At 44.1% G+C, this 21,436-nt stretch overlaps 1 protein-coding gene across 4 annotated transcripts; it reads left to right on the top strand.

Annotated features, from left to right (window-relative positions):
- Positions 1–4,599: 4,599 nt before the first annotated feature.
- On the top strand, positions 4,600–20,467 carry MCM10 (minichromosome maintenance 10 replication initiation factor). Of its 4 annotated transcripts, none has more exons than XM_027460489.3 (20): positions 4,600–4,677; positions 5,006–5,080; positions 5,874–6,194; positions 6,976–7,080; positions 7,685–7,819; positions 8,320–8,494; positions 9,293–9,458; positions 10,204–10,371; positions 11,684–11,800; positions 13,227–13,426; positions 14,159–14,259; positions 15,270–15,371; positions 15,472–15,589; positions 16,347–16,575; positions 16,808–16,967; positions 17,273–17,391; positions 17,712–17,825; positions 18,338–18,483; positions 18,693–18,735; positions 19,098–20,467. In XM_027460489.3, the coding sequence occupies exons 2-20, from the start codon at positions 5,074–5,076 to the stop codon at positions 19,179–19,181; spliced, it is 2,610 nt and encodes an 869-aa protein (XP_027316290.3). In that variant the 5' UTR covers positions 4,600–4,677; positions 5,006–5,073; the 3' UTR covers positions 19,182–20,467. The 4 variants fall into 4 exon arrangements, with proteins under 4 accessions (XP_027316290.3, XP_027316304.3, XP_005018893.4 ...); XM_027460503.3 differs by having other exon boundaries at positions 4,615–4,677; positions 5,031–5,080; XM_005018836.6 differs by having other exon boundaries at positions 4,655–4,772.
- Positions 20,468–21,436: the final 969 nt, after the last annotated feature.

Below are 21,436 nucleotides of genomic sequence, written 5' to 3' on the forward strand. Positions count from 1 at the left end.
TCTATGCCTGAGAATACTTTGGAGGCTAAAAGAAGATTGCTAATCATGTAGAAAGAACTGCAGTATGTTAGTTCTGTTCTTGACCTCACTTCTGTTTTATCTCAACAAATAACAGTTCCTAACATGTTCTTACAGAAGGGAGGGAAATAGACAACTAACAAAATATAAATGAGCACGAACAGCAGGAAACATTATGGGATCCATATCAACGAATAATTTAGTTTCTTTTGCAAATAGCTAAAATTTGTACTCCTGGAAACTGGCAGCAAATGGAAGCAAAATGTGTGAAAGCCTATGAGCACCCAAAATGGCATCTTCTAACGGCATCATCTTCTTGCTCAAGGAAAGTGTTGGTCACTTGGCATTTCCCAAGTGGAAGGAAGCTTCCACATGGCTTTGGACTGATCTGTCAGCCTCGGGATAAGGAAAAATTTTTATTAGATTTTTATTTATTTCCTCCACTGTTCAAAACTGAACCTCTAGAAACAAATATACCGAGGCAACACCTTTTAACTGCATTACAACAAAGTAATTAAATCTCTCCCATCTTGTTTTGGGGTAGTCTGTTTGTCTTGCAGAGGGCACCAACAGCTTTGATTTGTGCCTGGTCCATTTCTTCCCAGTTTTCAGAATTGTGGGCTGGGTATTCAGAAGGAGCGGAGTAGGATGATTACACTAAACTGAAAATGAAAGTTCAACATTGTATTCTTAATACCAATTTATTATTTCTTGGTTCACCCTTCCACTTCAAAGTCCACATTATAATAAGCCCGAATGCTTCCTGATTTGACCTTACAGTGCACTGGTCTCAGACGTGTTGGATTGCCAGAGTTAGGAAGCCTGAATTTTCCTCCTTTATAGATGGTGTGAACTGCAGACACTTGGACCTCTGGAAGAACAAATGCAGGAAAGATTGCATTTATAACTACAGCACTTTTACCAGAGTAGGTTTAGGTAGGAAAGTGCCATAGTTGTTATAAATTGCTGATATTACAGAGTCTGATGAAAATGCTGACTTTTCAGCATCAGCCTAATAAAATGGTAGAAAGTGTATTTAATAACAGAACATAGCAAATTGTGGTAAAAGACCATTGTAGCATTAATTATTCACCAAGAAAGCCTCAAGTAGTCCAAAGGGGGAAATCAGACAGGAACTTCTGTCTCTGACGATGTGATATGAACAATCACTGTGCTCCAGCGCAGGAGTTACAGGGAATAGCTTTAGATTTAGTAAATCAGGTGAGGGACAAAAGAGATGGGACAGAATAAGATGAGTTCAGGATTTCACAGATCTCCATCAATGCCATCTTTCTTTCATTTGAGAACAGCTACTTCCATATCTGTTACGTAGATAATCATACAATACAATTCAGATAGAGCATATTTTGAAAGGTCTTAAAGGTAAGGACAAATTATGACTACAATTAGCAATGGTTTTAGGCCTGAAAGCTGAGGTATCTCAGTTTCCACATACACCAGAAATGATGGAAGTAACTGCCGCTATTGAGCTACGAAAGGATTGTTCCTTCCCTCCAAGCATTAAGCCAGGAAAGTAAGACTCAGTGTTCAAACACACTTTCATACATCTGGCACCCTAACTTGAGCATTGTGTATAGGAAGGAGTCATGCACTCACCCTCTGTGACATTGCTTATGAGTTATGTCACCTGTCTATAAGAAATATGAGACTGCTCTGTGATCAACAGTGGCAGGTATGTGGCCTTTACTGCTGACATTTCAGGGAGTTTCAGACACATGGAATTCCAATTTTAAGAGATATTAGCTAAAGGAAATGTACAATAATTGTACAACCTGTGAGAGAGGTGCATGTGCAGTAAAAATTGTATAGTTTATATAATCCAACAATGTTTAGTTAAAGAGAATGGAACAACTCTATAGGAGAAAGCCTTAAGGATGCTGGATACAACTGAATGTGCAGTGTTATGGCAGATATTTTGTACTGGTACATGACAAATTCTCCTGTCAATCCACTCAAGAAATAAGCACTTATCCAAATGGTCCTATGGATGAAGATCCAATCACAGAGGAGAAAACACTGAACAGATCAATAGCAGAATTAGAAATAAAAGTTTGGTAACTCAATATCTTGCTTCAAACCTGAAATTGAAAATATTCTAGAGTTGATTAATTCAAAACAAAGACCCCGATACTGTAAGATTTACATTTCAGTTCAAACAGATTAATATCCTTAAAGCATACACAAGAAAAATATGTGTAGTGTTTCTTGGGGGAAAAAAATATTCCTTCAATGTATTTTAGTGTGCAGAGACAAGCATTTCTCATATCATGCTGTCAATGAACTCTCAGCTACCAACACCAGGAAAAATAGTCCTTTTTTTGCCCTTGTAATTAAAGTTTTTGCTTATTTATTTGCTCTTTTAAGAGGATTCGGGGTATGGACACAATGTTGGGGGTTGGACCCAATGATCTCTTGAGGTCCCTTCCAACCCCTACAATTCTCTGTGTGATTTGTTTTTATTTTTGAGGTTGTCACGATTGTTCAACTTCTCTGTTGTAGCTTCTGGATTCTTGCTTTCTGTTAGCTATAGCTCATGCTCTCACACATGGCTTCATCCATAATTTCAGGTAATGCAAGAGCTGACTGAAATCTGTTGTGAAGAGATATTCATCGGCTTGGTTGCAACCTTCTTCATCAATTACAAGCACCCCCAGCAGATGCAATCTCTTATTGACTTTTAATTAGTTCCTTGTGACAGTAGGATTTATGGGCTTTTTCCTTGAATCCAATTTTATTACAGGAGCTTTGCGATAGTTATGGATTCTGCAATGATCAAAAACTGTTGGAAGTGCTACTAGGCCAAAATCAAACTAATAGAATGTTAATAGAGCTCATTTCATCTGAGGAGCATTAACCTTAATGAAAACACAGAAAATCAATGTGAAAGGCCAAAAGAGGAATTACTTATGCATCTGTCAAGCCAAAATTAATCATTTTAAGAGGCTTCGGTAAGAGAAGGGATCTTAGCACAAGAATACCAACAGGACAACATGGGCACTGGCTGAAGCAGGTCTTCATAGAGAGATCAAGTACTGGCTCTAATATCACAAATCAGGAGGGACAAGGAACTGCAAGAAATAAAGCTACGATACACTGAAAGCTGCTAATGCAATAGGAAGGATTATTTTTTCTGTAGATGTCATCATTAACTGCAGTCCATTTAACATAGAGGACAAATGACCTATCATGACAGGTTACCATGGTCAGCAGATACTCATTAGCACAAGTTTAAGAGTAATTTGCTTTCCCTTAGACGACAAATAAAATGTTTTTGTCCCTTAAAGTGACTAGACTCTACATGCCAATGAAGTACTTGCCACCTGTCACATATCCCTGTTTTTAACAAGACATTCCTGCTGTCAGAGTGTGTCCCATGGTCAGCACCCTATCTCAGTGTAGAACAGGAGACAGAAGTCCAGGTTTAAAATCCAGGCTGGGAAGAGGCCAGGAACAGTCCTGTAGTTTGGGCTTGAGATTTGTGAGCAGGAAAGTACTGCTGGATTTGCAGATCTCAAATCCCAGGGCGGGCAAGCCAGTTTGAGAAATACCTGGGTAGGAGAGCCAGGTATCTCCAAACGTACCATTGCCTACCCAATGATTCCCACCCACCAAGATGGGCACCCATCTTCCTATCTAACAAGATGGGCACAAGGTGGTGGATATGCCTGAGCTATGGGCAATTGCTGCAGCTCTGATAGGGTCAGTGGGTCAGGGAAACCTCAGCCTGCAACCAGGTCCTACGGCTGTCCTCTCACAGGGACAACCACCCAACCGAGCCTTTCAACCACCCAACAGACCACTCAACAGAGTGGTTGAAGTGGTCTGTTGTGCATCCATCCAACCAAGCCTTTCAGACACCTAATTGAGCTTCTCAGCCACCCAGCGGAGACTCTCAACCACTCAACTGAGCCTTTCAGCTACCCAATGGAGCCTTTTAACCACTGAACAGATCACTTCAATCACCCAACAGAGCCTTTCAACCGCCCAACAGAGACTTCCAACCACCTAACAGATCACTTCAATCACCCAACTGAACATTTCTCTATTTGCTTGGGGTATTTGAGTGCATCTTCATATTTTTTGTAGTCATCTGCTGGAACTTCTTCATGATTCCTTCAGTTCCAAATAATTTCTGTCTTGTCCTTAATTTACCTTTTCTAACCAGGTACCAGTACCACTGGCCTTCAAATACCAACAACACCATCTCTTTTTTTTTTTTTTATATCATCCTGCAGGGTTGACAATACCCTTGTGGTCTGAGCCCACCTCCTCCCATTTTGGGGTGCAATTTGGGGGTGATTTCTGTGTACAGTAAAAAGATACAGACTAAACCACTAATTTGTGGGTGATTTCTGTATGTGATGACACTAAAACACTAAATTCATACACATTCAGGTATCTCATTTTTCACAGAATCTTGGATGCTCACCCAAAAAAAAACAAACAACAAAAAAAATGAGACCCCCCCCACCCCTCCATCTGCCCACAACCAAGATGGTGCCCAGCGGCGCCCCCCCTATGGCTGCCAGGACTAAACATGGCATGCGCGCAGCGCCCGGTGGTGCCGGCGCGCATGCGCGGGGCAGGGGCGGGGCCTGCTTGGAGTTTTGGCGGGCGGCGGCGAGCGCGCGGCCGGCGGTGAGAGGAGGCTGTGAGGGGATGGGGAGGGGGGGGGAAGTTTGGGTTTAATTAAATCTAATTACCCCGTCTGACCGATGAGGTGGGAGAAGGCGGTAAGCATTTCGTTAAGCCTGTCCGTGACCGGGCTTTTTATCTAAAAATCATGCCTTTCTGCTGCCCTGAGTGCCTCAGAGCTCAGGCTGTAGCTGTAGGAAATGCGCTTGGGGGGGGGTTAAATTCGGTGGGTCCCGAATCGGGAGCTGTGAGGAAAAGCCACATTCGTGGTTTGCACGTCGAATAAAGAGCCAGAGCAGCTCAATATAGCTGGTTATATCCCTTCTGACAGTATGGATGCTGTTCTCCCGTGATAGAGGGCATTTTACCTCAAGCTCCTGAAGAGATCCTGGTGAAATCATGGAAGGTAAGGGATAAAAGTGCTCGTTTGCTTTCAATAGGGAAGTTTTCTTCTGACCAATAAGTTGGTTAATTTTGTCCAGAGAACTTAGTAAACCTCTTAACAAAGGAAGTTACATTGCACAGACTCCTCCCCCAGAGACCTCTGGTGTTGCCCCTTGCCTTTGTCACTGTCTCCTTTGTGTGGGGCTGCTCTGCCTCTTCCCTGGATTTCTGTTTTCTTCAGCAGCAAATGCTAAACACGTTCCTTGTTTTGTTCTCTATTTCATTTCTGCTCTCTGGCCTATTCCTCTTCTTGGTCTTTCTTTTTCCAGTTATTTGTCCTTTTGCTCCGTATTCCTTTGCTACCCTGTTCCTCGAGTAAAGCATATCCTCGGATATGCTTTCTTGCCTGCTTGGCATCTTCCTCCTTAACTTCTATTGCCAAAAGCCATTTGGGTGTCCTTGTAGAGCTGTCAGCTATCCTTAACAGGTCCTAAGACTTCCTTGTAACAGAAGCTGTTGTACAAGCAGCTGCACAGAAGGAAAAGCCAGTGCTAAGCAGCCTGCAAGCTTTCTGCTGACCACCCTGGGTAACAAGTGGAGAGTGTCTGCAACCATGTTTCCATCTGATCAGGTGGCAGGAAGTTGCTTTATCGTCCTTCAGCCAAAGTTGAAGCAAATTTTTAAAAATACCACTTGTTGCTCTGATTTAGTCTAATCACAGGCTAGTGACAACCAAGACTATCTTGAAAGTTTTATTCCATGGCAGCTTTCCGCTAAATGTACAGAAGTAACATTGAGTTTAATTTTTGCCTCAGCTGACGATGACTTGGACCTGCTGGCCTCCCTCCTGGAAGAAAGTGAGGAAGCTGAGGAGGGGAATTCTCCTGAGGAGGAAGATGCCCCAAAGGATGAGGGGGGAGAACCAGACGAATACGATGAGCTCTTTGATGCGGAAGATGATGCATCCTACACTGAGGAGGTCAGTGCTGAGGACAGCATAATAGATGAGCAGAAGGAGAACCTGGCTGCACTGTTTGGAGATGTGAATGACCTGCTGGAAGAAGAGGAGGCAGAAGAAACTGTTTCCACTTCAGCTCCCAGTCAAGAAAAAGAGAAGACTAATGAAGAATTGCAAGGTTTGTAACAGCATCTTTTATCTGATTTGTCATATCTATATCTCTTGTTTCCAGAAAGCTAATGAGCAGAAGCCTGCTTCTTCTCAGTTTAGGACAGTAACCAGACAGGGAATACAGAAAGTTCTTGTGAACGTTTAGGGCATTCAAAATCCAGTTTTCAGTGCTAAATTCAGTTTTCAGTGCTCATTAACCAAACTCACCAACTTATTTTCCTAAAAGAAGGACACGGGACTGAGTAAACCAGGGAGACTCAACTAGCTCTGAGCAGGATAGGCAAGGTTTCCTATGCGCTTGTGCCTTGTCTGATGAAGAGCAACATTGCTTCAGTCTTTAGGGCTGTCATCCTGGCATCTTTTACCAGCATAATTCCCCGTGCTTTCACAGGGCTTACTGGTGGGAGGTTCTGCCATAGCAGCCAATGTTGTAGCAGCAGAGCTGGTCCCTGAGCCTTGCACGTATTTGCTTACACTGTAAACGCTTCTTTAGCTATGGAGTGCAATTGTCAGCAATTTAAATCGTCTTCGTTAGGAAAGATGCATGCAACATGTCAAGGAACATATACCAAACAAGTCAAGTATTTATACAAGTCAGCTCCAGGCTGCACAGAAACATGTCCCTTCACCGTGAGCTATGTACAATAAGAGCAAAATCTGTACCATGGCTCTAGGCTTTGTTTTCTGGGTTTCTGTGATGTAGTAAAACTGCCAGTCTTCATAAATCCCTGCTTGCAATGGCTTCCCGCTGTCTTCATTATTATCTTTTTTTCTTATTTCTTTCCTAGCTGAGCTGAGAAAATTGCAAGAACAGATGAAGATGTTACAGGAGCAGTTGCAGAAGACAGCTATTGGGCAGCAATCCAGTTCAGGCCCTGAGAAGAAAACCCCTGGTAATGAGACTAATTAAATGAGTTCCTGATTTGTTGGCCTACCAACATGCAAATTACAGGCAAGACTCCAGCTAATCTAAAGTGAGCACTGAGCAGCAAGGAGGAATGGTGGTCTGGTGTATTCCCATGCAGATTGTTTCCTGCAGCTATGGACTAAATCAGTGAGCTGCAGTTCTGGCATCTGCATCACCTGTTAATCCTTCGTGGGGCAATCTGTGACTGAGATGCTCTGGGGTTTTCTGCTGGAAGTGTTCCTTCTTGCTGGCAGACCTCGGTACGCCCAGAAAATACAGCTGTGTTTATTGCTGTAGCACACTGGGTGTAGTAATAAACTACATGGGGGAAATTGAAAAGCAAGGGGATGTGCCTGCTTTTCACAGCGTTGTGGTTTCAGTGGCATGCAGAGTTTTGGGTCATCAGGGGAAAGAATCACCAGGGCTTTTCTTGATGTTGCATTTCAGATGCTGGAAGTTTAGCTGAAGGATTTCCGTGTGGTACCCTGACTTGGCCTTTTCATTCAGAAAATTACTTAGTTTGGAACAATCCTTAGTATTTGAGTCTAGATCCTGAGATCTCATAAATACTTCTTGGTTTTCTTGCCCAGGTAAATCTCCCTGTCTGCCCTTAAAGGAAATCAAAGTTCAGAAGCTGCAAGAGTCGCCCTGTTTCTCGGCTCAGCTGGGCAATCCTTTACTGACAGCCAAGCGAGGAATCCAGAAATCAAAAGCCTCCTCAGCAGGTACTGTTCTCACTGAAACACACCGGGCGTTTGTCAAAAACCTGTGTAGGTCACAGCAGCAGTGCAGACACATCCAGGGTAGTTTTTATACAGCCAGTGCACCGGGAGCAGTCTGGCCACAGCAGAACAGAGCTCGTTACGGAGTTAATTACTGTGTCCTTTGCAATGGGTGCTATGCTCTCGGCTGCTATGGTTAATTTGGACACTGGCAGTGCGTACTTTTAAGCTTACCTGGAAAATGTTCACCTGCCCTAGGAAGCTCATGGTGAGGCAGAACTCACTGCTTGGGTACACGCAACTGATCTGGAGCTGTCAGTTCCTAAATGACTGTGAGACCAGTCCTGTACCAATAAAACTGATTTATGTCTTTCCTCCACTCTGTTAAATTAGACTTCTGTTTCTGGTCAGATGTAAGTTGATGTTATTTTTATTTAGATATTTTCTTTTGTTATCAAGAGTTGTATTTGTTGTTTTTTTTTTCCCATTTTTTCCTGCTAAAGAAACCAAGACTCCTCCTCCGCGACAAGTCCTCAGTCTGGCATTCCAGCCTCTCAAGTCTGCCCCAGGGAACACGCCCAATAAGGTGACCAGAGAGAAGACTCCTCAGATGCCTACATGCTCCAGTACAACATCTCAGACAGTGTCTGTGGAAACCTTCTCGGGGCTGAGATTAAGGTCAGCAGCCCAGTAGTATCCCTGCCTCTTCCTGGGGATATCACCCTCAAGTGATGGGAGAGAGAACACAATCAGTCCAATCTCCCGTGATGCTAATCACAAAGGTGGAGAGCGGAGGACTGGATTTCTGATTTGCTGTTTATACATTGCTTTACCATGGCAGATTAGTCAGTCATCAGCACACGCTGTAACACAAAGCCATGCCATTGTCTGGTTGTTAAAGTTCACATTACCTTTTTACATGGCTTATTACCATGTTCCTATTTTTATCTTCACTTCTTTCTAACAAAAAATATAATTTTATTAGCCCTGACTTCCCTGAGATGTCCTAAGCAGTGGACACATACAAGGCCTGCTTGTGCCCCAGCAGAGCAGATTTCATTTCACACCAAGAAGCCTCAGGAGCCACTCGCCATTCCCATACTCGCTGTAGCCACAAGAGGTCTCTGAATACTTACCATGTCTTCCTCACCAGAAACTGCTGGATTTGCAGCATATTTCCAGATAGTTGTGATACCTGGTCCTTCCTGAAACGAGAAGAGTTAGTGAAAGCTCAGGGCTAAGTTACAGTGTGAGTATTTGGACAAGGAACAGTGTGTGGTTAGTAGCTTGCCAGGATTTGGGCAGCATTTGGAGCTAAGGGGTTTTGTTTCATGTGAACTCAGTGTGAAATGATGCACCAAAACATTTTGTTTTGAGACACAGTCTTTCACAGGAGAATGCTGAATATTTTTGTTCATGCTTGTCCATTTATGTAACAGAATGTGTTCTTTTTTTACATGCTTTTATTTGATGTAGAAAACCCCGGGTTTCATCAGCTGAAATGGACAGAAAAATGGCTAACCGGAAGCTGATCCGACTGTCCCAGCTGAAAAACAAACTTGCTACAGAAAACTTGGAGGAAACAGACTGGGTGACGTTTGGAGTTATAATAAAGAAGGTCACTCCTCAGAGCGCCAACAACGTAAGTAACTTCGTTGTATCCCAGTGAAATGCTGGTCTTCTATCCTGAGAAACTAATTAGATCTTCAACTTAATCAGCTTCCTCTGTGTAGTTACTGAAAAGCTCCTGTATTAAAGAGCTTGGCTCATCTGGCTTCATGCAGTAATGCTGCTTTTAGTCCTCAGGGTAAGTCCTCAGCTTATCTGGAGCAACTGTCCTGGGCACTAGTGTAAGTGTAGCTGTGGCATACATGGCATAAATCTGTCAAAATCTGTTCGCCCATGTTATGTGGGAAACACCAGTGCAAAAAGTCTGACTCTCAGTCTTTCTGGACAGCTCTCTTGTTTAAATGTGGCAACATGCTGTGCCTCCAGCATTTCCCTAGAGATCATTCTACCCTGTGTGGTGCATGACCTATGGACTTCCGCTGATGAAACAGAACTGAATATGCCTTGGTGTTGATTGTTCAGTGGGGTCAAAACTTTGTTATTCAGCAAGCCAGAGTGCTGTCCAGCTTTAATATCAGGAAGATTAGTAAGAGCAATATTGTCGCACTAATTTGGCCTCTAAGAATCCTAGAACTGGCTGTGTGGCATGGCTTGATGTATTGTATCTAACATTTACCAAGGTTACAGTTTGTGCTTGTCTAAATGAGGAAACCTCAAGGGAAAGTAATTGGAGTAACTCCTTCAGTGCAACAGCGAGAGGGGATGCAATCAGTGTCCTCTTTGCTGAGAGCTGAAAGGAAAACAAATGTTCATTCCAGGGCAGAACCTTCAGCATCTGGCGGCTGAACGACCTGCGGGATCTCAATCAGTCCGTCTCACTCTTCTTGTTTGGTGATGTCCATAAGGAGCACTGGAAGACAGACCAAGGCACGGTCATCGGGCTGCTCAACGCTAATCCTATGAAACCTAAAGAAGGCTCAGATGAGGTGGGAGAACTTTTCACTTGCCCATCAGCTGTGGAAAACAAACAAAACAAAAAAAACCTGAGCTTTTTCATATCTGCCTGAGATTTAGCTTTATAACATGTTAAGGTTGAAATTACAGGAGTCTGATCTGGATATTTGCATGATGCTTATTTGCTCCTGATTTTCTGGAAAACTAACTCCTAAAAGTCCTATTAGGCATCTAAAACCAAAGTTCATTCTAGTGTTTAACCTGCTCTAGGTAGCAGTCAGCTCCTCTGGAGTTGTAGGAATTGTATCTTCTTATCAGTTTGTTCAGCTGCTTCAGTGCAGTGCCTGATTCAGCTGAAATGTCTCGACAAGCTGAAAAAAGGGGGAAGCTCACTTCTCTCCCCTTATTTAAGCATGAGATGTGATTGGAAATGTTTCCTGGTTCCAAACCCGTGGCTGAAAAAAGTGTTTGATTTATAAAACAAATCATATATTATATATAGTAAGTTGATACATAGCACTTCATTTGTTTAATCAATTACCTATAAATATGGAACACGATGAATTGCTTTTTCTTTATGTATCAAAACATGTAAGGTAGCTTCATTTTGCTAATAAGTTAAATGTTTTCTTAATGTCTTTTTAATTGCACTGGAATGGAAACCGTTTTTACTGACTTCTGTCAAGGGTAATTTCAGTCTAGTAGCTGGTGATGTAGTATTTTGCATTTTAAATTCTCCAAATGGAAAAATTAAGAATCTCATTAATTGTCTATTAAACTATATAATTGCTGAAATTAACATTAATAAGCTGTAGAAAGGCCTGCTGGTAAGTAGGAAGGCACACCAGATTTAATGCAAGGCCTGTGTTGAATGTTTCTTCTGAGCTAAAAATGGACACCTTTAGAGCTACCAAAAACAGATTTTGCCGAATATTTCTTGTCTACAAGTCCAAGTATCTCTGGGTGGAGTGAGGATGATGCTTTTGTTGTCCGACAGTTTTGTCTGGACATGGTTATATGGAGAGGGACAGAGAGTTCCAGTCCATCTCCACTTCCCCTCCACTGCCAAATGCGGTTGCCATGATGCTGTCAGCTTGCTTTCTTGAGGCTCCGAGCATAGAAACACAGCATCCTTCATCTCCTTGTGGGAAACAAATTCGCCTTCTTGTTTTTAACTGAGCCTTTTTCTCAACCTGAACAGGATGTTGTGGCTTTCTTAAACTAGGCCTGCATTTTTTTTTAAAGCTGCACTGCTAATACCAGAGGTGCCAAACTAGACTAGAAGCAAACCAGTGACATCTCGAGAGAAGCCCTTCCTCAAGACATGTTCTGATTTTTTTCTAGGTGTGTCTGTCTGTTGACCATCCCCAGAAGATCCTGCTCATGGGTGAAGCTCTGGACCTGGGTACCTGCAAAGCCAAGAAGAAGAACGGTGGTTCCTGCACGCAGATAGTGAACCTGGTTTGTACCTCAGTAGTTAGGACATCCTGAAGCTGTTGGTAGATTTTAGCTGCTGCTTTTGTACTCGTGCTCCAACTCTTTTACTTCTTTCTGGATCTTATAAGTAATTAAAGTGTGTGGAAAAGCTGAGAAATGAAACTCCAAAGAGCTGTTTCTCGGATAGCCCTGTAGCAGCAGCACTGCAGCTCCCTAAAAGCAAAGCTAGTGCTGCAGTGGAAAGATAATGGTCTCAACTCAAGACCATCACCATCTCCACATCCTTTCACTCCCCTTTGTGCCAGTGCAAGCTTCCATGCACTGCACTAGGGAACTAATCCAAAGTAAAAGAATAGAAGGTTTTTCTTGGAATGGTTCTGGTTTTTGGAGATGATCTTAACCAGGTGAGTTCCCTGGTCTAGCGTGCCCACTGGCTGCCAGAACATTTGCACAACTACTAGAGAGGAGAGGGAAAAGGTGGTGGGATTCATCTTCTGGAGAGAGCACTGACTTTTCTGAAGGACTTGTGGACTGCATAGCTCACTTCACGGCGATGGTGACGTTAAGATATCTGAAAGGAACCTTGTCCAAGTCAGAAGGGTAATTGTTAGTAGGGAAGTACTTGGGAGGAGGAGAGAAGAGGAAGGAATGAAAAACTGGGGAGGAACTAAAAGTGCATAGGGTGGGGAAGAGGACAAATAGTAAAGGTACTTGTCGCAAAACAAGGCTGTGATTACAGACCCACTCCAGGAAGTGGCTGTGCACAGGGCTCTTGGTGTCAGTGAAATATTCCACGGCCACTTGGAACAGACCCAGGTGGAGGCTCTGGCAGAAGGACCTCCTGAAGGAATTGGCTGCTTGGTTACTTAGTGACAAAAGATGCATAATTATGGGATAATCGTAACTATACAAATATGGGGCAGATGGATATCAACAATAGAAGAGTAATTTCTTTTTGTTGGTGAGAAGAATCCCCTGAGAGAGTGCTTTTATGACACTGCTTTCTCTGGCAGGCAAGTTTACTAACTTAAGTTCCAAACTGCCCTGGATTGATGCTGAAACCTGATGAATTAATTTGGAACCAGTGCATGAAACGTTGTGCTCCACTTTATCTTTGTGTTCATACCAGTAAGAAAATGGCATACAGCTCAGTAGCACAGAATTTGGTCAAGAGGACCTGGAAAGTCAGTTGACCTGAGCCAAGGAGTGGCCTAAAAATTCCTGGGATGGAAGAAGTCTTTGATGCACGAGCTTTTTTCCCATGATTAGCACAAGCAATTTTAATTTCACTTCTTATTGCTGAGCGTGAGCGTATGTTTGCTGATTTGGGTGATTGCTGGAATGCTACAATGGAGATGAAATCTCAGTTTAGCCACAGGTGTGGGTGAGGGGAATGAACTAAATTGTATCTAATCATGTTTTGCAACAATCTTCTTCCATTTATTTTCAGAATGACTGTGAGTATTGTCAGTACCACGTACAATCCCAGTACAAGAGGCTCAGCTCGAAGCGGGCAGATCTGCAGTCTACCTTCTCTGGGGGCCGCATTCCCAAAAAAATTGCTCGGAGAAATCCCACTTTGAAGGAGAGGCTGTGCCAGGATGGATTTTACTATGGAGGAGTCTCTTCAACAGCATACGCAGCCTCAGTGTAAGACAAGCCACATGTTTCTTTTGGGCTCAAGCACGGGTCTCAGATTTTGAACAGAATTTACCTCTCATGTATAAATGAGTGCAAAGCTCTCTCTTAAGGGTGGCTGTTTAGTTAGAGTTCCTTTTCATTGCTTTCACCTGCATTCATCAAACAGGAATAAATGTCCCATGTATGGTGTAATACTTTTGGCCTCACAAGGTAACAGAGCTGCTGTCTGATAGGAAAATTTCATCAGTCAGTGCTAAGATGTGGGCAGGTGTGTTTTTATCTCTGAATTAATACTGTATTTTCAAGCCAGATGATATTGGGTGTCAGTAGATAAATGACCTTTACCATAAGGTCCCAAGTGTTCAAGTTGAGTATTTTCCAGTGCCATTCCCTTACCCTAATTTGTTGTGACTCATCAAATTTTAATCCCAGTTTCAGTGTCGGTGCATTCTGTATTTCTTCCTCCTCTTCCCTTCCTTGACTGAAATGACACAGTATCACAGTGTCGACGAAGTTGGTAGATCCCTGTGTATCACAGACTGAAGTGGAGGGGTCAGGCCCTTTATCCAAATCTCACTAAAGACAGCTGTGGAAAGACTTGAGTCACAGCTGGATCACGCCCTCTGTTTGCACATTGCTTTGGTTCCCATACCACTGCCAGCTGATAACTGGTGTGACTCCACATTAATGGAGCAACTCCAAAAAAAACCCTGATGTTCTGGTTTTGTTTCTTCTTTCTAGTGCAGCAGCTGCCGCGCCGAAAAGGAAGGTTCAAACCACTCTCTCCAATCTGGTCGTGAGAGGAGTTGATGCAATTGTCCAGGAAACCAAGCAGAAAATTGGTACCTAACTAGCTGTGTAGTCTCTTCACCCTCCAGATATTTTTTTGACTTGATGTGTAGCTGTGTCCCAGGACCCTGAATGAATCTGGCAATTTGTTTGCTACAGAGATAGACGTTTGCAGGCTGCTTTCCCAATTGATCTAAACTCCTCTTTCTTCTTGAGATCACAGCTGCCAGGCAAATGTAACTAAGCAACTGTGTGGCTTTGTGCATCTTTTTTCAGCAGTGCCCCTGAATTAAGTCTCCCGTTCTGTCTTTGGACAATGACAGAAGATCTTTGCCAGATTAATGGGAATTGGAAATTCTAAGAACTTTGAACCAGAGAATTTATTTTAATTGATTAAAATAGATGGCTTCTGTTAGTCTGGGAGGCTTCCGAGGAATACTAAGTATAAATCGGAGACAGGTCTGCAATGCAGGGGGCCTGCTGGGTGTCTAGCCTGTTTCTTGTGCTTTTCTTTTGTCATCTTCAAAGCATGTTCCTCCCGTAGTCTTTGGAAATTCACTGATCTTCTCTACCTGTGTTTCTTTTCTGCAAAGCACTTAATATTACACCTTCTTTACACTCAGTGGAAAGCAGATGACAGATTATTCAAACCACATGCTCCAGACGTTGCTTAGATGTCTTATCCATCTTTTAGTTCCTTCAGTTGCCACCATTTCAGGCACCATAGCCTGTGTAATTTCTCTAGCCTTTAGCTGCTCTTAATTCCCCCAGAATAACATTTGATGGCTGTGGGGCTTTCAAGCAAAAACTGTTTAAAAAGGGGGATGGTGGGAACACTACAGATCAACAAGGCTGGGGGGAGGCTGACTGATGAAACTGCTGAAGAGGTAGAAATATTTGTGTGACATGCTGTGCTTGAGCAACCAAATATAATGTAGAAGTTGGTCCTGCTCTGGGGGTGCTTGAGCAGATGACCTGCAGGGGTTATTTCCAACCCTCTGAAGCTAGGTCTGCTTCCCTTTCTGGCTCCAAGTCTCTTATATTTATGCCTCTTCCGCTCCAGGTGCAGCAAAGAGGCCCATGCCGTGTTCTGAGGAGTTCAAAGAACTGCTGGCACAGCCAACCTTTGGAGCACGAAACCTCTGCAAGCACTGGACCAAAGCAGGTGTGTCTTTGTGCCTGGAGGAAAACCCACTCCAGAGAGCACTCGTCTCCTTCTGAGCAAACACTGGTGTTGTTTTTTTTTTCTTTTTTATTTCTCCCAGATGCTGAAAATAAGCAAGGGGGCACTTTCCAATCTCTCTCTGCATCAGCACTGCTCAAGCAACAGAAGCAGAAATTGCTGGAGGCCAGAAAAAAGCGATCTGAAGAGATTCAGAGGAGGTAACACATGCTGACTTTCACAAGAAGGGGTCCATTACTGTGGCCTGTTGTTGTACAGAGATGGCTTGCTTTTTTCATAAAAAAAACTTCATTTAAATAGAAATACTGCACTAGGGGTTTTGTTTGTTTTAGTAGAGACCTAAATACTCCAGTATGGTGCCCAGTAACTGGGAAGCATGATGGGAAGAGGATGATTAGAGTAGGAAGCTGGGGTCAGGACTCCTGGTTCTGATCATTGCTGGTCTGCAAGGGTCTTCTGAACCTAACAAATTGCCAAGTGCATCTCTGTTAACAAACCTAAGAAAAACCCCATAAGGGCCATTCTGGATGAAACTGAAACTGACGGAGCCTAGTAGCCTCAAAAGGCTCAACTGGAGCCAAAACAAAAAGTTCTAAAACAGAACCTGAAGGAGAAAAATAAAGCTGGGTACCAATCATGATGATTTTTTTCCCTCAGCCTCCAACAGTGTGTATTTCAGGGACTTCACAAGCTAAAGGTGGTGTCTGTTACAGTACCCCTGAAAGGATTTTTTTTTTTTTTCCCGTGAACCCGTCCAACCTCTGCCATGACTTACGTAAACCTATGTATTTATGTGCTTAACTACCAATTCAACAAAAAAGTCCATTTCTTCGTGATCTTTCAGCTCCTACCTGCCAGCTTTATTTGAAGTTTCTCTCTGTTTGTTTGTTTTGGAAAGAACCCTTCTGTCTCTTTGACTTGTGTCACTATCTCAGTGGCTTACTTTTGCCTTACAAGGTTTCTCCAGAACACAAGTAAAGCTGACAGCCCTGCTCTCCCATCCTCCTCCGGGCAGTCCTCACACCTTTCCCCAACACCTGGGGCAGAGTTTCCCAAAGCTGCAAAAATGTCAACTCCTCAGAGGCCCAGGCTTGGCACAGGCTTCTCAGAAGGAGAAGACATCCTCTTCTTTGATGGGCCTCCACCTCCAGCACCAAAACTGGGCAGCTTGGCAGAAGCCAAAAAGGTAACAGTTCTTCAAATGGGTGGGTTTTGAGTGTGAAGAAGGGGAGGATAAGGGAAGCTTGATCTGGGGTAATACAGGAGTCATCAGGAGCTGGGGATTTTGTTGGTTTTCTCTTTGTTCTGTGTGGATTTTGCCTCCTTCATTTAACAGACTTCCTCTGCTATTGCTGGAAGTAGGAACATTGGAGCCAGGCTGGTCACCAACCCATTCACTGCTCTTTCCTATTTTCTAGCTGGCTGCAATACAGCGACTGCGAGCAAAAGGCCAGGTTCTTGCTAAAACTGATCCAAACAGTGTCAAACGGAAAAGAGCTGAGCTCGATGATGTCCTAGAAATTGTTGAAAGAGTTGAGAAAAACGTTGCTCAGTCGCAGAACACAGATGCAAGCAACGGTAAGTCCTGTTATGTTCTAGAATGGGAAAAAGTGTGCTTATTTTCTGCTGAACAGAACACTATTACTGGGTCAAAGACAGCTTTGAGAGAAGGTGCATTGTTACCTATAAAATGCTGTTATTTCTCTGAAGCCATCTTTGGCCTTGGCTTCACATTCTCCTGACCTACTAAAGTCTGTTGCTTGACCTGAACATTTGCTTGAGACATCTGAGACTTCCAAAATCTCCTCCAGTGACCATGCTTAGAAATCACAACCTTGTTTTGATCTTGGTCTCTAGAGGACTGAACTCTTTTATTTTTCTAGAAGTGGATGAACTGGAGCCTGCCCAGAAGAAGCGACGTGAGCAGCTGGCCTATCTGCAGTCAGAAGAGTTCCAGAAAATCCTGAATGCCAAGTCCAAGCACACGGGTATCCTGAAAGAGGTATGGCCTCCATCCAGCCATGACTGAGGGCTTAGACCTAGGGAGCTGATAGGACTCCTCATAATGATTTCAGCAAGAAGCAGGTACCCGAACATGCCCTGCTGTTGTTTTAACCCTTCCACTCATACGTTTCAGAGGTGGGTCATTTCAGTGGTGGTGGAGCACAGCATGGATTATTCAAAGCAAGGAATATTTGGTTTTTCTCTGGCTCCTAGACTGCAATCTTCTCCAGACAATCCCAGTAACTTGCCCAGGGGTCACACGTGGAGTGGCTTCTCCCATCTTTCTCCCCATAACCCTTTTTCCTGTGCCCCCCGCAGGCTGAGGCTGAGATGCAGGAACAATACTTTCAGCCCCTGGTGAAAAAGGAAGAAATGGAAGAGAAGATGAGGAACATTAAAGAAGTGAAATGTCGGGTTGTGACGTGCAAAACAGTAAGTGAGGTGGAGCCAGGGTGACAGCAGGGGAGTGGGGTGCAGATGGTACAAAATGGTTCTGGAGCATCCTGCAGCCTCCCGCCAGTCACTCACTTGGCCATAGTCCAGTGCAGGGATCAAATGGACATGGTTTTATTCCTTGCAACTCTTTTTTTGAGAGCAGCACTTGCCCTTAGAGACTTTGAGACATGAGGACACTGGCAAGGCAGGCTTTACTGCTGTGCTCAACATCAATTTGGTGTTTATGGCAGTGAGTTCCCTGGATATTGGTGCTCTGACATCCATTTACCAGCTTTATCCCTGAAGTGTTTGGGACCGAGACCCTTGGTTCCCCCCATATTACGTGGTAAATGAAGCCCTGTGCCTTGAAAAACATCCTAGACCTCAGACTGGTGGGCACCTCTAGATGGGAGAAGGCAGAGGGGTTTGGATATTCAGCTGTCCCCAGCCCACAGAACCAGGCGTTGTGTGCTGGGGAAGCAGTCACAGCTCTTTCTCCTCCCCGACAGTGTAACTACACCTACTTCAAGCCTCTGGAGACGTGCGTGCAGGATAACCACGACTACCACTGGCATGACGGCATCAAGCGATTTTTCAAATGTCCTTGTGGCAACCGAGCTATTTCCCTTGACAGGCTCCCCAAAAAGCCCTGCAGGTAAGAAATGAGCCTTGCGAAACAGCAGCTCGGGGCTTTTGTACTGTCCATTCACAAGTAATGTGCTGGGAGTCACAGCATCATGCCCTAAAACTGAAATGTCCTTCCTGCTGAGTGCTGTGGGAAAAGCCTGGGGCCTATTTTGGATGCCCTCATGCTGTGCAGCAAACACACCATGGTGGTCCTCACCTCCCATCTTCATCTTTCAGCACCTGTGGCCTCTTCAAGTGGGAGCGAGACGGGATGCTAAAGGTAAGACACCAATTTCTGAGCACCTCAACACTGGCTTTTGTCCCAGGCTTTGCTTCAGTGCCCTTAGGGCCTGCCAGCAAAGCCCAGCAGCTCTGCACCTCATCAGACCCCCACAGGAACCTGCAGGCTGTGTTTTAGTGGAGTTTCTCTTTTTGCTTTCTGCTCTTGAAGCTTTGTTTTAATTAACCATGGGGATGGGGAAATTGCTTTTTCCCAGATCTGTGAGAATTCAGAACCTCAAGTTTTCTAGAGGGTCTGTCAATGTTTAATCACATAACTTAGGCCTACCACAACTTCTGTAATAAATCTGGGAAACCTCTTAGCATATTTTAATTTCCTTTCTCCATGATTTGTATTTCTAGGAGAAAAAAGGTCCGAAGATTGGTGGAGAAACACTTTTACCGAGAGGGGAAGAGCAACCAAAATTCCTCAATAGTCTAATATGACCTGGAGTTGATGCTTTCACAACATAAGGAAGGATTTCTATGTCTAACCCACGCATTACTGGAATGCCAGGAGGATTCTGGCTTGATGAATCAACAAGGAAATCAATTTCTTGTGAGAGGGACATCCACAAAGTCTCCTCTTGACCGGATCACTGCATGAGCATTCAGCACTGATCTTTTTAAAACTACCTGAAAAAGGCTGCATGTGAAATACCCCTTCATGTCTGTTCTGTCTTAGTAACAGCTTGTTTACAAGATTTAGCCTAGAAAACACACAGGTACTGTGGAGTAATCCCACAATTTATGTTAAATGATAGTGTAGAATGACCCCACCAGAATTTTAAGGGACAAATCATGAACTGGGAGAGCTCTGACTGAGAAGTCTTGATTCTGTATGCACTTGTGAAATTAATGTTGTGCTGCTTAATGTCAGCCTCGTGCCTTTTCAGCTGTTGGCTGAAAAGGGATCTGAGGGTTGTAACCATACAGTGATCTTCATTAGCTCCAAAATTACTTGCTTGGAACCCTTAAGAACAGATTTCAAGTGGTTCTGGAGCTGTCTCCTTGGCTTATGACTTCAGAAAACTTCTGTGCCCCCAGGTGGCTGCAGCGCAGGCTAACCAGAGCCCTTACAAAAGCCTTTTCCTTTCCCAGCTGGATTCCCAGCACCACCTGCACTACAACACTCCTACAGCTACAACCCTGCAGCTCCCACCTCGGAAAAGGCATTTTAATGAGTCTGGCACTGCTGTGAGTGGTCTTAAAGAGCTGAGTGATTCTGTTGCACAGCTTTTCCCCTTGTTCTGGCATTTTAAATCTTCCTGAAAACCTTCCCATTTGTTACCTTGTGGACCTTGGATGCTGGCACAGCTGCCTGGGGGGACAGGAGATGTCTCAGACCAAGCAGAAGTGATCCCAGCAGGATCACAGGGGATTTTTAAGTACCTAAAACCACGGGCATCTCTGTGTTTTGGTGAAACTGCCACATTCTTAGGTCACAGTGGCTTCATCAATGACTCTTGTTTTTTTGCACAGGGAATGGAAGGAAAATGTTCCTGCACTTGAAGCATTTGGGCAGGTTTACCTGTGTACTTGAGCCCTCATCTCCAGGTGGTGCTTCTGCTGAGCAGCTTTGCTTGGCACATTGCCTTCATTTCAGTCTCATTTTGGTACTGTTTGTTGCGTCAGGAGGTGTTGCTGGTTGGTGACTGTAAATACAGAGCTGTGACAGTGCTTGGAAGTGTCCCTTGTTGCCTCATCCAGAATAAACGCTGCGTAATTGAGCACTCCCTGCCTCTGGATGATATTTCTCTGAGGAAGAGGAGGTGTGAGGTGCCTGCTCAGCATCCTTGCTAGCTCATTGCTGAATCACCAAATGGAATTGTTCTGTAACTGCTTCCCAGATGGTTTTTCTTACTCAGACCAGCAGGAGTTTCACATTTGGGGTTCCATCCACATTGGTATCAGCCTTCAGCTGGCAAGTTGAAAGCTTCGCGTGTTTTCCAGTTCCTATCTCTTGGGCCAGCAGAAGGGAAATTCCTGCAGAAATCAAACTGCCAAAGGCAATCCTTTATCTTCACCAGTGCGTGCAGGCCTGTGCTATGTAGGCCTGGTATTTTCCTCCTTGAGTGATGAGGAACAACAGCGCTATTCTCAAATCTTGTGTGCAAAAATAGGGTGAAGGTACTGAACCCAACAGCTTTGCTTAAACCCCGGCAGTAAATGAGGGAGTGCTGGGACTCGTAATGGAGTTTGTGCACTCGTAATGGAGTTAGTGTATTTCTGGGGAGATTTTCCTTGTGCCAGAGGTGGCTCCAGTCCAGCAGGAGGGGAGCTGCCTGCTGGGGCACGCTGCCTCGTGAGTGCACACCCTGCACTGTGCCAGGGCAGCCTGCAGGCTCTGCTTGGTACCAAGCTCATGCATTCCCCCTGATCCTTGGGAGCAAGAGCAGGATAGAGGTGCCATGACAAGCCCAGCTGGCCCTGGTAGCCAGCTGTTCTCATCAAAGCCTCCCACGGAACCAGGCTGGGGTTTGGATCTGTTAAACACCTCCTCAGCCCTCAGCTCCTGCTGCAATGTTAATTTCGAACACCTGGCCCTGCTGCCACAAATTACCTTCCCTTGGCTTTTATGAACACTGGCAAAAATTAAACCTTTAGCGTTTTATCCCTCTGCACTAATCAGTTGAATCCTACAGACTTAGATAAAACCACATTAATGAGAATTTAATGTCTGTTTGAGTAAGCACTCAAAA

This window comes from Anas platyrhynchos, chromosome 1 (assembly GCF_047663525.1).
Source record: "Anas platyrhynchos isolate ZD024472 breed Pekin duck chromosome 1, IASCAAS_PekinDuck_T2T, whole genome shotgun sequence".
NCBI classification, from domain to species: Eukaryota; Metazoa; Chordata; class Aves; order Anseriformes; family Anatidae; genus Anas; species Anas platyrhynchos.

Coding starts and splice junctions, on each gene's coding strand:
- MCM10 (XM_027460489.3), top strand. Junction 11,801..13,226: donor GCACGCAGATAGTGAACCTG/GTTTGTACCTCA, acceptor ATTTATTTTCAG/AATGACTGTGAGTATTGTCA. Junction 17,826..18,337: donor GGGTTGTGACGTGCAAAACA/GTAAGTGAGGTG, acceptor CCTCCCCGACAG/TGTAACTACACCTACTTCAA.